The 12,836-nt window shown below is 43.1% G+C and overlaps 1 protein-coding gene across 11 annotated transcripts; it reads right to left on the bottom strand.

Annotated features, from left to right (window-relative positions):
* Nucleotides 1-6,663: 6,663 nt before the first annotated feature.
* On the bottom strand, nucleotides 6,664-11,095 carry LOC123052715 (uncharacterized). Of its 11 annotated transcripts, none has more exons than XR_006424993.1 (4): nucleotides 10,197-11,095; nucleotides 9,587-9,956; nucleotides 9,228-9,279; nucleotides 6,664-6,878 (listed from the first exon to the last, which is right to left on the bottom strand). XR_006424993.1 is itself a non-coding variant. In XM_044476036.1 (4 exons), exons 1-4 carry the CDS (start codon nucleotides 10,763-10,765, stop codon nucleotides 6,820-6,822), a joined length of 282 nt encoding a protein of 93 aa, XP_044331971.1. In that variant the 5' UTR covers nucleotides 10,766-11,095; the 3' UTR covers nucleotides 6,664-6,819. The 11 variants fall into 11 exon arrangements, 2 of the variants coding, with proteins under 2 accessions (XP_044331971.1, XP_044331970.1); XR_006424992.1 differs by having other exon boundaries at nucleotides 9,642-9,956; XM_044476036.1 differs by lacking the exon at nucleotides 9,587-9,956 and having other exon boundaries at nucleotides 10,197-10,275; nucleotides 10,674-11,095.
* Nucleotides 11,096-12,836: the final 1,741 nt, after the last annotated feature.

Below are 12,836 nucleotides of genomic sequence, written 5' to 3'. Positions count from 1 at the left end.
GGTAGGGGTTGTCTCAGGGCGACAGTGGCTACACGCGTATGGGTGGGCGCGTTGTCTAACTTTTAACCCTTTCTACGGTTGTCATGGGCCTCCTTTTATAGATCAAGGGGTCACCACAATGGCAAAGTAGTCATTATGCACTGATAAGATAGCAAACAACGCTATCATACCTAACTCTACAGGCTGACAGGGCGCATTAAATGCACCTCTTAACGTCACGTCAATGGTTGCCCGGCAAGCCTTGCCGGGCTGTCTCGCCAGCTCCATGCCTGCTTGCTTGACACGTCGTAGGACGGGTGCCATCTGTAGGCATTTCTTGTAGGAAGAGGCCGCCATGTGGCAAATGGCTGCCACTCAGTCACCTTGTTGCTTGATACCGCACTGATAGATGACGTGGGTCGTGGCGGAGTGGTTGGGTGAGGTGGTGTTGCTTCCATGAGCCCCGGCAGGCCCTGCCGGGACGTCTTGGACGCCTTCTTCCGGAGGTTACCCCGCCCTTGTCGAGCTCGCCTACCCGGCAAGGGAGGCTTTTTTTCCTGGTGGTGTCTTGTTTCTCAGGCTTGATCTTGGTCCTCTTGATCTACATGTTGGTCCTTTGATGATCTTGGTCTCTTGTAATCTGGCATGGCCTGGTGCTATAATCTTGTTCCCATGCCTGTGCACAGTCTGGGCAACGGACCTAGGGTTTGTTGCACCGACAAAGAGATGGGCGACCGTGTTAATGGCCCAGTCCCGTAGGTCCTTACCATCTAATGTTGTGCCATTTGCTAATGCAGGATCTATGAAATACACGCTCACCCTTTTTCTTCTTTGTGCGTTCAATCCCCTGAGAGGAATAAAATGCAGTTAGATGTTTATCATTTACAGCCTTGTATGGAGAAGTTGATCAGAGTTTGTTAAGTACTTACAAAATCAGGCATCTAACAAGAGTGGCATCGAGCTCGTTGAAGTTCAAGAAGAGATGTAAGTCCTCGAAACTCATATTGAAGGAACCAGCATCATGTCGGAAATGATCTCTATTGTAGTGGACTAGCAAACCATGAAGACCTACTGACATTTGATCCATGCAATATTCATGTAACTCGCGGCAACTGGAGCTGCACTCATCAAAGTATTCGCCAACAAGAAATGGCTGGCCATGGACGTAATTGTGTGCTTCAAGTATGACTGCTTTACTTCTTGCAAGCAACAATTCTACTTCTTCATCATTCATGCCGTCAGAAATAATATTACTCCCCGATTCGAACAACCTGGTGTTAATTTGGTTCTGGGCGATGAGTGCTTTAAGTAAGAGGCAAACGTTCTCTTTCCTCTTCGCTCTCCCGCCGCGTTCCTCGCGGGTGCAGCCTTTTTGGTCGCTTCCTTCTTGGTACTTGAAGCATTTCTGGCAGAACGTCTGGTTGGCTGTAAGGTAGACTGTCGAGCAGACGGTGAAGCTTCGACGGACTGCTTAGCAGACGGTTTATCTATGTCGGATCGCTGAGCTGGCAGTGTTGCTGTGACGGACTGTTGGGCTGTAGGAGCAGAGGCATCGGACTACTGACCATGCGTTGAAGCTATGTCGGGTTTCTGCGCAGGTGGTGCCAACTTGTCGGTGTGCTGAGGAGGCCGTGCCAACGCATTGGTTTGCTGAGTAGGAAGTGCTGACGCATTGGTATGCTGATCACGCGACTGCGGACTGACAGACTGATGAGCAGTCGGTTCTAGACCTAAAGACTGCTTAGCAGGCGGTTCTGAAGCATCAGACTGCTTAGTAGTCCATTCCACCAGGTTGGTCTGCTGAGCATGTGCTGTAGGTGGGTCTCCCCCCGCTGCTTCAGCGACCGGCATCTGAACCGGTGGTGCGTCTTCAGCAGTTGTAGGCCTTGTCACTGGCTGCTCTGGGGCGGAGGATGACACGGCCTGTACGGCACAAAGTTAGGCCGGCTGATCACAGGTTGATGCATCAGCCGTCGGATTACGAGTATTAGGTTCATTGGGGGAAGCACACAAGAGCTTCTGTGGCAAGGAGAGCGTCACCGGTTGAGGGGTGACATTGGTTGCTCTTGGCGGGGCTTCAGGGATCTCATCGATGAACTCTATTTCCTTTTGTGGCCACTGGATGTGATGTAACAGTGTTTCTCCCAAGTTCTTTTGCTCATCAAAGTCTCCTAGGACATTCTCAGGGCAAATTCATCGAATCCAGGCTTTACTTCAGTCACGTAGCACTTCACACAGCCTGGCTTCAATGGCACATTGTCCAACAAGAGGCCCTCTTCCAAGAAGGGTGGGCAAACCCAGGCTGTTGCACATTTTAATGTACCTTCATAATGTGTAAGCACGCCCTTCAGTCTGTCTTTCATTCCAGATAGATCAGAAATAGCATCATCATGAGCAGCTGCAGTCTCAGTGTCGCTGGGGTCAGCTGATGCACAACTACTCTTGTGCGGTGTTGTCGCGCAATAAGTAGCATCCTCCATGCCCGGCTCCCCTCCCATCTGCTGGCTATCTGTCAGTGTTAGAGTCTTCTGCATCATCATTGACTCCTCAATATCCTTTCAAATAGTCAGATACATGTCCTTCCTCAACCTTTCATACAATTCATTCTGCTTCATTTTACTCCTCGCTTTTTTCATCATGAGCCTCTCTTCTTTGCTGAGTGTGAAAGCCCTCTTGTGCGGGACATTAACACCTATACCCTTTGCACAGCCAGGGGGCTCTCTTGTTTCCAGAGCATCAGACAGAATGTCACATGGCCCTGAGTTCCTATAGAACCTTCCAGGTCCTTGCCTTCACTCAAATACTTCTTGTACAACACGTGCTTCCAGTTTCTCCAAGCATCCCTAGCCTTCTTCAGTGCAGCGTGTTCCACCTGCATTCTCCACTGCTCTGGAACGTTGAAGTGATCCATGATCTCCCGGACTATCCTTCTCCGTGTTCTTCTGTCAGCCTTCCGAAACCTCGGCAGATTAATGTTGAGCCTTGCCCTGCCAACAATTCCACACACACTCCTGAACCTCGTGCGTGCTTTATCTAGTTTAGTTGGAGCCCGAGACTTTAAATTGATCTTGATTACTTCATATATACCTTTAGGCTGGTGTGTGGGCTTCCTTGGAGCGTTCCTCCATGTCCTGACCGGAAGGGTAATTGCTCCAGCTCTATCCCGTTCAAGATTACTTGATCCCTCACCATCTGCTGAAGACCTAGGGTTGTCGGAATCAGATGAAGATACATGTCCTGAAGCATGAGTGTTGTCGCTGCTACTCGGCATCTACAGAGAACACATGCGAGACTCAAGAAAGGAGGATAAGCATAAAATTAACAACTTGGTATGAAGCTGTCTAAACATGTCATGCAATAATTTAGAAAATGTATGGCTTATTTGTTAAGTTTTTGTGACTCGGGCGCCTGCGATCTGTAAATCGGCAGTAACTTATTGGAACAAATACGGCTTATATGTACTAGTTAGGAAGGTAGATAATGAACATATATACGCTCTCCGTTATTTTATAGCCAATTTGGGAACATACGGAACAAAATAGGAAGAGGGATTGTGAGGATATATGCCTCACCACGATGGAGAGTAGTAACTAACAGGCTTCTTAATGCAAACCCGGCCGGGCCATAGGAGAGGCGAGGGTTACAGGTTCGATATGCTCGAGGGTTGCTAGCGAGCAAATGAAGACAGCGAGGCACGGGCAGCCGTGTGTTGGGAACGGCAGTGGAGGTAGGCTTGACGCCGAAGAGCGGGCACATGGCCGGGGTGAGCACGCCGGCGCCGGAGAGGGTTCTGCTGTGGATCTGGGGGAGGGGGAGTTGTCGATGGAGATTGGGTGGACTAGTTGAGTGAAACACGGGCGGGCGGTGGGGGGTGGCGGCCTAGGTGAAAAGGATGAAACATATCCCTGGTCGCCGCGCAGAAAGGCCTATGCAAACGGTTGCCTCTAAGCGCTCGTGTGCACAAAGAGAAAATGTTCGTAGGTAGATGACTTTCGTGAGTGAACCGTGTGCTATTTGAAAATATTTACATGAACCGGAACTGCATGTGATGTCGAAAGGGATGAGGATCACCGTTCTATCGAGGAGCATCCAACGGTGCAGACGTACGATCCGTGGGGTTTGGGTTCTGGCCAATCAAAATGCACGACTCAGATTGTGCGCGTGGCAGGGGGCATCGGCCACGGTTTGGTAGGCACACGGCTTTCGTGAGTGAACCATGTGTTATTTGAAAACATTTACATTAACTACCAGCATATTCTTGTTTGAATGAAAACATGAATTCATCGTTTCGCCTCCATTTTTTTCCCACGGTAAGAAATCACGATTGTACCCTATGGTTTGATTTTCTGGTACATTTTACCAGGCGGCAGGCCTGGCTAGCAATCTCAAACTTTGAATATGCCAAAAAAAAGATCTCGTTTGTGTGTGTGTGTGTGTATATATGTATATATATAGTGATGCTATTCATCACCCAGGGTGTAGAATAAGTTATTCTTCACCTGAGGTAATCTTATGATCACTTCATAATTAAATTACATTTGGAATTCAAATAGTTACATTCCCTTTGATTCACTACGTAAAATTTGGTATAAGAAACTAAAAATATAAGTCATAAGACAAGAAAATTTAGAGTTTATGTATATTTTACACTACGTTTTTACGTTTGTAATTTTACATAACATAAAATATTTTTTACGGCGATTATATATTTTCTTACGGTCTCTTTTTACGTCAGAAATAAGACAAAACTTACGGAACGTAAAATTACAGTGCATTGGTGGTAAAATAGAGGGGGTGAAGAATAACTATTCCCCACCCAGGGTGTATATATCTTAGATAGAGTATATGAACATATTTAAAATAATAAAATAATATATATAGTACCACTTGGTAGTATATGAAATATGTGGGGTAACTACCACCGGGTGGTAGGATGGATTTTCCCTATATATACTACCTAATCATTGTTATATACTACATAGTACACGTATATACTCTCGGTTTCGACAGATACTACATACAACATACAAAACGCAAGTGGTGGTAACTACCACTGCTTGTAGGAAACATTTGTCCTATATATATATCGGGTCGCGCTATTCGTCATCCTGGGTGAGGAATAGTTATTCTTCACCTCCTCTCTATTTTGACATCAATGCACCGTATTTTTACATTTCATAAATTTTGTCGTATTTCATACATAAAAAGATAACGTAAGAAAGTATGTACTCGCCGTAAAAAATATTTTATGTTACGTAAAATTACGAATGTAAAAACATAGCGTAAAACATACATAGAATGTGATTTTTCTGGTCTTATAACCTATATTTTTGTTTTTTTATACCAAATTTTACATATTGAATCAATACGCATGTAACTATTTATATTTTAAACATAATTTATTTGGAAAGCGATCGTAAGATTACCTCGGGTGAAGAATAACTTATTCTGTACCCTGGATGATGAATAGTAACACTATATATCAATTACATCTGGGCTATTCTGTTTCGCGTAACAGAGGCGGTTGTACTGATGATTTTCATCACGTCAAACTGATCATCATTTCGTCAGAATGGGGCGTGTAATATATCGTTGGAAAGCTCTTCACATCTACATTACAAATACATAGGAATTTTTGGCAAAATCGTCACGGTATAAGATCAGTTTTGAAAAAAAAACGTTTTTTTAAAACCGAAAACGCGAATCGTATTTTGGACTTAATCTTCAAATGGTTTGTCGGAATTGAGCAAATAAGATGGCGTTGGAAAGCTGGTGAAAATCCGCTTCTTCCATATATCTAATGTTTTTCAAATTCTATACGATTTAAAAGTAATTTGGAAAATGGTGAAATTTTGGGCGAAAGGTATTTTCGCATTTTTTGCAAACGGTTTATTGGATTAACGCAACTGATACGGCGTTGGAAAGCTATGGAAAATGCGCAACTTTTTTGTATAGAAATGTTTTTCTAATTCCTTACGGTTTAAACTCGATTTCGAATACAGTTAAATTTGATTTCGAACGCAATTTTTTTTAAAGTTTGTCGAAATGGGGCAAATAATATACCGTTAGAAAGATATCGAAAATGCGAAACTTAGTCATGTTTAACGCTTTCCCAAATTCGCAACCATTGAAGAGTAATTGGAAATACGGTGAGACCCATCGTGTTGTTTTCTCGTCAAAAAACTCAGAGTACTTGTACTGATCTTTTGTGTGTGTTTGTACTGATGTATTATTCACAGAGTAATTTTGAATACGGTGAAGCCTATCATATTCTTTTTTCCGTTCCAGAAACAAAGTACTCGAACTGATCTCCGTATGAACTTGTACTAAGCACGTTTTCATAGATTAAACTTTTACTTTGTTTTTTGGTAAGTTCTTTCTCTTAAAATTTCAATGGTTTACGGTAGCATTGCCCCTGTACTTATATAGTTTATATCGTCAAACTGAATGATATTTTATTCAAAAAAATGTTTTGTTTGTTTCTTTTTTTTTGAACTCAACATTATTTTACAACGATGTTCTGAACTTCTCTCATTTTACGACTTGTACTTTTACCATTTGAATTTTCATGGGGTTTCTTTTTTTGCTTGAACTTTTACAATTTGAATTTCTGCCATTTCTTTTATTCCGAACCACCATTTTTAACTCATACTAATCAATATTTTTAATTCAAACCATTTTTTCCTTTCATCATCTAACAGAAATTGTTTCCACACATATAATACATGTACATAAATCATATTATCCATAGCACAAAAATCATCAACCTATTCTTGTACAGAACTTTTCAAGCACCCACATGAATACATGTACTTCCTGTACCAAACATTGGCAGAGCTACTAGTCTAGATACACGCTATAGGAGCAACCGATCATGCTCCTTTTTTTGACCCATCTTCCTGTTCAAAAAAATGAAAACATCAATCAATTAAATAGGTTGCACCTAGGTCATGTGTGTGCACTGTGTAGAACAGCCAGCCATTACAGACTACAACTCATAGTCTACTGACTAGCAGCTCTTATACACTGAGACATGGAAAAAATGCAGCAAATGACTTGATCAATGCCAATAATATATAATGGCATATCACTGGAATTTGGACATCATGAACACTGAATATTTTGCTTCTCCACAACAGCCTCATTACTGATTGAAAATCCCCTAATTGGGGTAGTGAACCTTTTTGCCGAACAGCTACAGTTTTAAAAATTGTACCACCAAACCTTACTGGTGTATGAACCTATAAAGAAATAGGAAATGAACTGCCAAATCCAGCCAAACATGAACTCCCCTTTAAAAGTAATACAGTACATCCTCGATATTTCTGAAAATTAAAGTTGATGAACTAAGCTAAAGATGAACTAAAACTTAATCAAAAGTTGAACTCCTATAGGGTTCAAGGTCAAAAGAACCTCCACATCCATCAAACTTCATATCCTGGAGTTCAATTTCCGTGAAAATCAAACTTGTGTATCACTCAGTACATGTATTACTACCCAGAGCAGCACCAGCCTGCATCCCAGAGCCCATGTTATAGATACAGCCTGGTGCAAGGCCATTGTTTCAGCATGCATGGTATCACTGACCTCACTGACCTCCTCAAGATGATGACCTTGTCCCACTACAACAGCTTACCGATTATTAAAATATCAGCAGAATGTTACATTGCCGAGAGGTTTATGCTTCAAGGTCAATAAACATTTTCTTAACTAAAAGAATGAGAAAAGAAACTATAAATGAGCTTCATACTATGAAAGAATGAGCATAAAATTATCCCCTCCGCTACAGACTAAAAGAGACGTCAGTACTAGAATGACTCGAGAAGAACTTTAGATTTGTAGCAGCACACGCACCAAACTTACTGATTTTTTCTTGAACTTATTTTAGGCGATTGTATCAGTACTAGAATGTCTAGACAAATAGTTCAGATTTGTAGCAGCACACACAAGAAGCTTCCAGAATTTTATAGAATCAAACAAACTTCCAGAATTTTTGAAAACTGGACTGACGATTTTTCTGCACATGCACCCAACAAATTTCACTTCTACAACCGTATGCATAAGTACCAAAAAACAATATGCTAATAAACCATTTTTTACGGCGGCGGCGGCTCACTCCGTGCAACGTCTCTGAACTTGGTGTATGTCGGTGGTAGAACTTCCTAGCCTTCCAAACTTGTACTGAAGATATGTACAAACAACAGTATGCATAAGTATTCCGAAGACATACAAGAGCTACACACAGCCGTGAGTTACCAATAAACACAACAGTTTGCGCATTTTTATAAAGCTTTTATATGCATAACACAATGACATTTTTTGCTATGCTAGAAATAACCAGAGAATTTGCTATACTTAGCAAAGGTGAACTACTAACCAGAGAACAACAGAATCTCTGTATCGTTGTACGTTTTCTTTTTTAATTTTTAGAATCTCTACACTTTGCACGCAGAGCAATCTAACAAATACACAATTTATGCGCTAGCCGCTAATTTTTTCGATTGACAAAGGAAGATGGAGATGAGAGAGAAAAATTAATGCCAACAAGAGAGAGGTTCTGCCTTCTTCCCTCAGGTCTGAATCAATAGCAGTACAAGTTCAATTAAAAATTAACTGAAAATTCAAACGGGAGGCATGGAGATCTTCACCGCTGGGAGCCAAAGAAGAGAGATTCGAGGAGTGTGTACGTGGACCAACACCGTATGCAGCAGGCAGACCAATTGCTCTTGTATGTGTATGTCAACTTATAGTCTACAACTTACAGAATGGCCGTGTGTGCATGTCAACTTATAGTCTACAACTTACATAATTTTTCTTCAACTTTTTCAGGTGATTGCATCAGTACTAGTATGATTGGAAAAATATTTCAGATTTGTAGCAGCACACACATGAAACTTACAGAATTTTATGGGAATGGACGAGTTCTGATTTTTTGAACTCCTCCAATGGTTGCACATGAACTGAGCAATATAGCGACTAACGGTACATCATTTTTGATCTGAAAAGCTACTTGACTCAAAATTGACATACACATCCAAAAGTTCAAAACTACAAGACCTGCCCTATGTTTTTCAGCTACTACACTATCAAAACTTTTATTCAAAACGTCTCTGAACTTTAAGCCTCAATCTTCCTTCAACTGTAATTTTCATTTTGCCCAACAAACTAGCACAGTAACTACAAAAGCAGAGCAATCTTTCTCATGTGCGCTGCTTGGTGTCCAGCATGGAAAAACACGAGTAGCATACCTGGTGTTCCCACCGCGGCCGGAAGCAGAGATCCATTTGGTGTGGAAGCCCCCTATTTTGATAAAAAAAATAAGAGATCAAGGCTTCGGTATGGATAACTAAATTGGTAGCAATGTACAGTCAACATCTTTTTGTTTTCAATTTTTTTCCTGAACTTATTAAGTTTCTATGTATGAACGTACAAACTTTCTAAGCATGAACTTTTTGCTAGCGTTTGTTTTTTGGTATTACAAAATGTTTTCTGCATTACAACAAACACCTTTAAAAGATAGCAAAATGGCACATGGATTCAAAATGAACTCAAACAGAAAAAATTCAGTAGTAACATTCCTGGAGACATTGCAAGTTTTGAACTGAACCTCTTTTTGAAGCTGAGAGAAACAAAATTCGGGGTTGACAGGGGTGTTAACGCACGGGGTCTTTGGGGCAGCCTTGGACGGGGACTGGTGGTGGTGAACGGCGTCAGGTGGCGGAGGTGAACGGCGTCAGGTGGCGGAGTTGAACGGCCTGTGTGCTGAGGCCGCGGAGGGCGACGCCGGAACATGGGCCACACATGGCGCATTGCCGCGAGAAGTGGTCACGTTGCCGGCAGGAGGCGCGGGGAGGCGAGCACGTCCTTGGGAGGAGGCGTGTCACGCCTGGCGACTGTCGAGGTGTCGGGGGTGAATTAGAGTAGCAACACTTGTGTTTTTGATTGCCTTGGCACAACAAGATAGTACATCTAGAAACCTAGGCCAAATAAAACCCATAGATTACAGATTGACCAAACCAAAAATCTCTGTACTGAACTTATGTATCTATACACTTGACTCCTTTATGTTTTATCTTATAGAGAAATACTGAAGCAAAATCTGAACATGATCACATTACCACAAGGAGGTAAAATACACACTCAAATTTCAGGATTTTTCTATAACATTCTGCATGCTATATTTTAACAAAACAAGAACACCAAAACCTTTTTCTTACAATGCTTATGGTCACCGTGAGCACGCAGCATAGGATGCCCGTTAGAGAAAGATTACTTGCTGAAGGCCACCATATTTTCCTACAGTAAGACATAGGAAAGATAATATATAAAGCCCATTACAGAAAGAATCAGCAGTGCAGTTTTAAACAAAAACATTTTACTAGAATTGAAAGCAATGATTTTTTTTCAAACTTCTGGGTGAGGGCATGGTGCTCTAATCCATTTTGTCATATCTAAACCTCCATTTTTTTGGTGACCAAAACTGATGCATAACAGCACAAGTGCAGAATTGTTCGTAGGCATAAGAACAAATACGTAGTGTGCACATATGATATTTCAGGATTTCATCAATACATTAAAGTTTATGAACTGAAAAGAACGCAAAAGGTGAACTGAAAATCAAATAAAAGTTGTATCCTATATAGTTCAAGGTCAAAAGAACAACACAGGGGAACGGTGGGCAGGGACGTGTGCACCTGCTGGGGTAGGGGACGCATACGGGAGCCCAAGGTGCGGGCGGAAGGTGGCTCGACACAGTCGGCCTGGGAGCTGCGGCGGTGAATGGCATGGGGCGGCCGGGTTGGACTGCTGATCACATCGGCGGCGAACCCAACGGCCTGGCCACACCGGGATGAGTAGCAACCAGGAGGTGGAGGGGCGTGTCCACGACGGAGAGATTGAACGGCCTGTGGTTGCAGCGTTGAACTGCATGTACACGGCGGTGGAGCGATAGCAGCTCATGAATCTGGTGCGGGGCGACAGCCACGGTGCCGGTTGTGTTGCGGGCGGCGGCGGGATCTGGGAAGGAGGCAGCATCCGGCGGGGCAGGGAAAGGAGACGGCGACCGGAGATGTGGGGAAGGGAGGCGGCGTCCGGCGGCGCGGGGGAGGGAGGCGTGTTAGACTGTATATAGGTAGCCTCCGTGTACCCTTGGGTACCTCTATATAATGAGGGGCAAATTGAGAAAATGCCATATCTTTCCTGGACTTTGCTCCTATAGCACACTTTTTTTTATTAGATTATATAGCACACCTTTGACTTATAGCTAGACAAAATAACACAAATTGATTTTTTCCTTCTTTTCCATGTCCAGACCCACATCTTATTTTTATTTGGACGAATTTGCCCCCACGTCATTTCCTGGTCATAGGAAACGATCAAGGCGTACGAGATGCAGAACGAAGCACCACGCCGCCGCCTCGTCGTTCCTCCTCCCAGCGCCGCCGCCTAGCTGTGCCTCCTCCCCAGCGACCTACTGCCTCGGCGTGCCTCCTTCCTGAACCGACTCCTCGTCGTTCGTCCTCGCGGGCGCGCGGCCACCTCGACGTGCTTCATCCCGCCATCGCCTCCTCGTGCTTCTTCTCCTTCCCTGACGGATCACACATATGTTCTGCCGCCGCCCCGTACAGGTTGCCTCCCTCTCTCTCTCTCACACACACACACACACACTTGGTCTGACATGTGTGTTCACGAACCCTAGGCCATGGAGATTATGGTGGAGGAGAATTAGTGGGCAGTCTTCACAAGTACGAGTAGAACGTGCTGTTCGCGGAGATGGAGCCAGAGGGTGCAGCTTCGGAACGGTTGGAGCCAGAGGGCGTAGCTCCGGAAGGGTTAGTCGATCAACATATGCTTTTGAATTGGATGGTTATGTGAATTGTTAACTCAATATTGACGAATACTTATGCCTAATCATTGATTCTATTTGAAATTGTATAGGGAAGAAGGTACGGAGTTGCGCGTTGTCAATTATAAAGTAATTGTTAGAATTCTTCGATTTGTAGCAAAGCTTGACGATGGCAGCGAGCATCAAGTGGCCCAACATGATGTGGAGTTTGAGGTTAACATGAAATGTTTTACGGTTGAAAAAATGACAGAATTAATTGGGTCCAAAATTGTTTGGGGGAGTGGGCAGGAGGTTCATATTTTGTGCAAGGACAAGCATTTTGAATCAGTTGAGAGGATTGATAACTACTGGAAGTTGTTGACATCATTTCTCGAAAGATGGGAAGAGAAAGAATTGCTTGTGCTAGCTCAAGTTGTGGACATTGCAAAGGGGTTTACGGCATCATCTTGCTCAGAAAATATCCCATCTAGTGAGATAGTAGACAACATCATTTGCTCAAGTTCTGATGTTTACCAGTCAAATGCTAGTAGTGCATCGTGTGTTGATGATTCTAATGCGCTCCGTAATAGTGAGAGATATGTGCAATCTGATGGTGAAGTTGTCATTGATTGGTCCACTCTTGATATAACTCCTATTGGTGATGATATAATAGCTCCTATGTCCCAGGAAAACATGTGTGAGGTACTTGGAATTGAGGATGAGGTTGAGGATGCTCAACCAGTAAATGATCCAACTCCGGCTGTTGTGTGCCATGTTAATGAGGAGTTAATGGCTGAGGGAGCTATACCAGTCGATGATCAAGTTCCTGAAGACATAGAAATGTCATATGACAAAGATCATCCAAAAGTTGAGAAAGGTTCAATCTTTCCAACAATGATCGATTGTAGGAGAGCTGTGAGGCAATGGGCAATTAATGAAGAATTCAACTTTGGGACTCACAGAGCTGACAAGAGTAGGTGGATGGCACATTGTATGGCTGAGGATTGTCCATGGAAAATAACATGTCGTATTA

This window comes from Triticum aestivum, chromosome 2D (assembly GCF_018294505.1).
Source record: "Triticum aestivum cultivar Chinese Spring chromosome 2D, IWGSC CS RefSeq v2.1, whole genome shotgun sequence".
Lineage (NCBI taxonomy): Eukaryota > Viridiplantae > Streptophyta > Magnoliopsida > Poales > Poaceae > Triticum > Triticum aestivum.
The sequence above is the reverse complement of the archived record's forward strand: the minus strand, read 5'-3'. Positions and strand labels throughout refer to the sequence as shown.

Bases quoted from the DNA above. Each gene is read 5' to 3' on its own strand.
- LOC123052715 (XM_044476035.1), bottom strand. From the start codon at position 10,765: ATGCCATTCACCGCCGCAGCTCCCAGGCCGACTGTGTCGAGCCACCTT. The intron at 9,280-10,196 runs GTAAGAAAAAGG...TTATCAAAATAG, and splicing joins TCACGGTGACCATAAGCATT to GGGGCTTCCACACCAAATGG. The intron at 8,161-9,227 runs GTATGCTACTCG...ACATATCTTCAG, and splicing joins GGCCGCGGTGGGAACACCAG to TACAAGTTTGGAAGGCTAGG.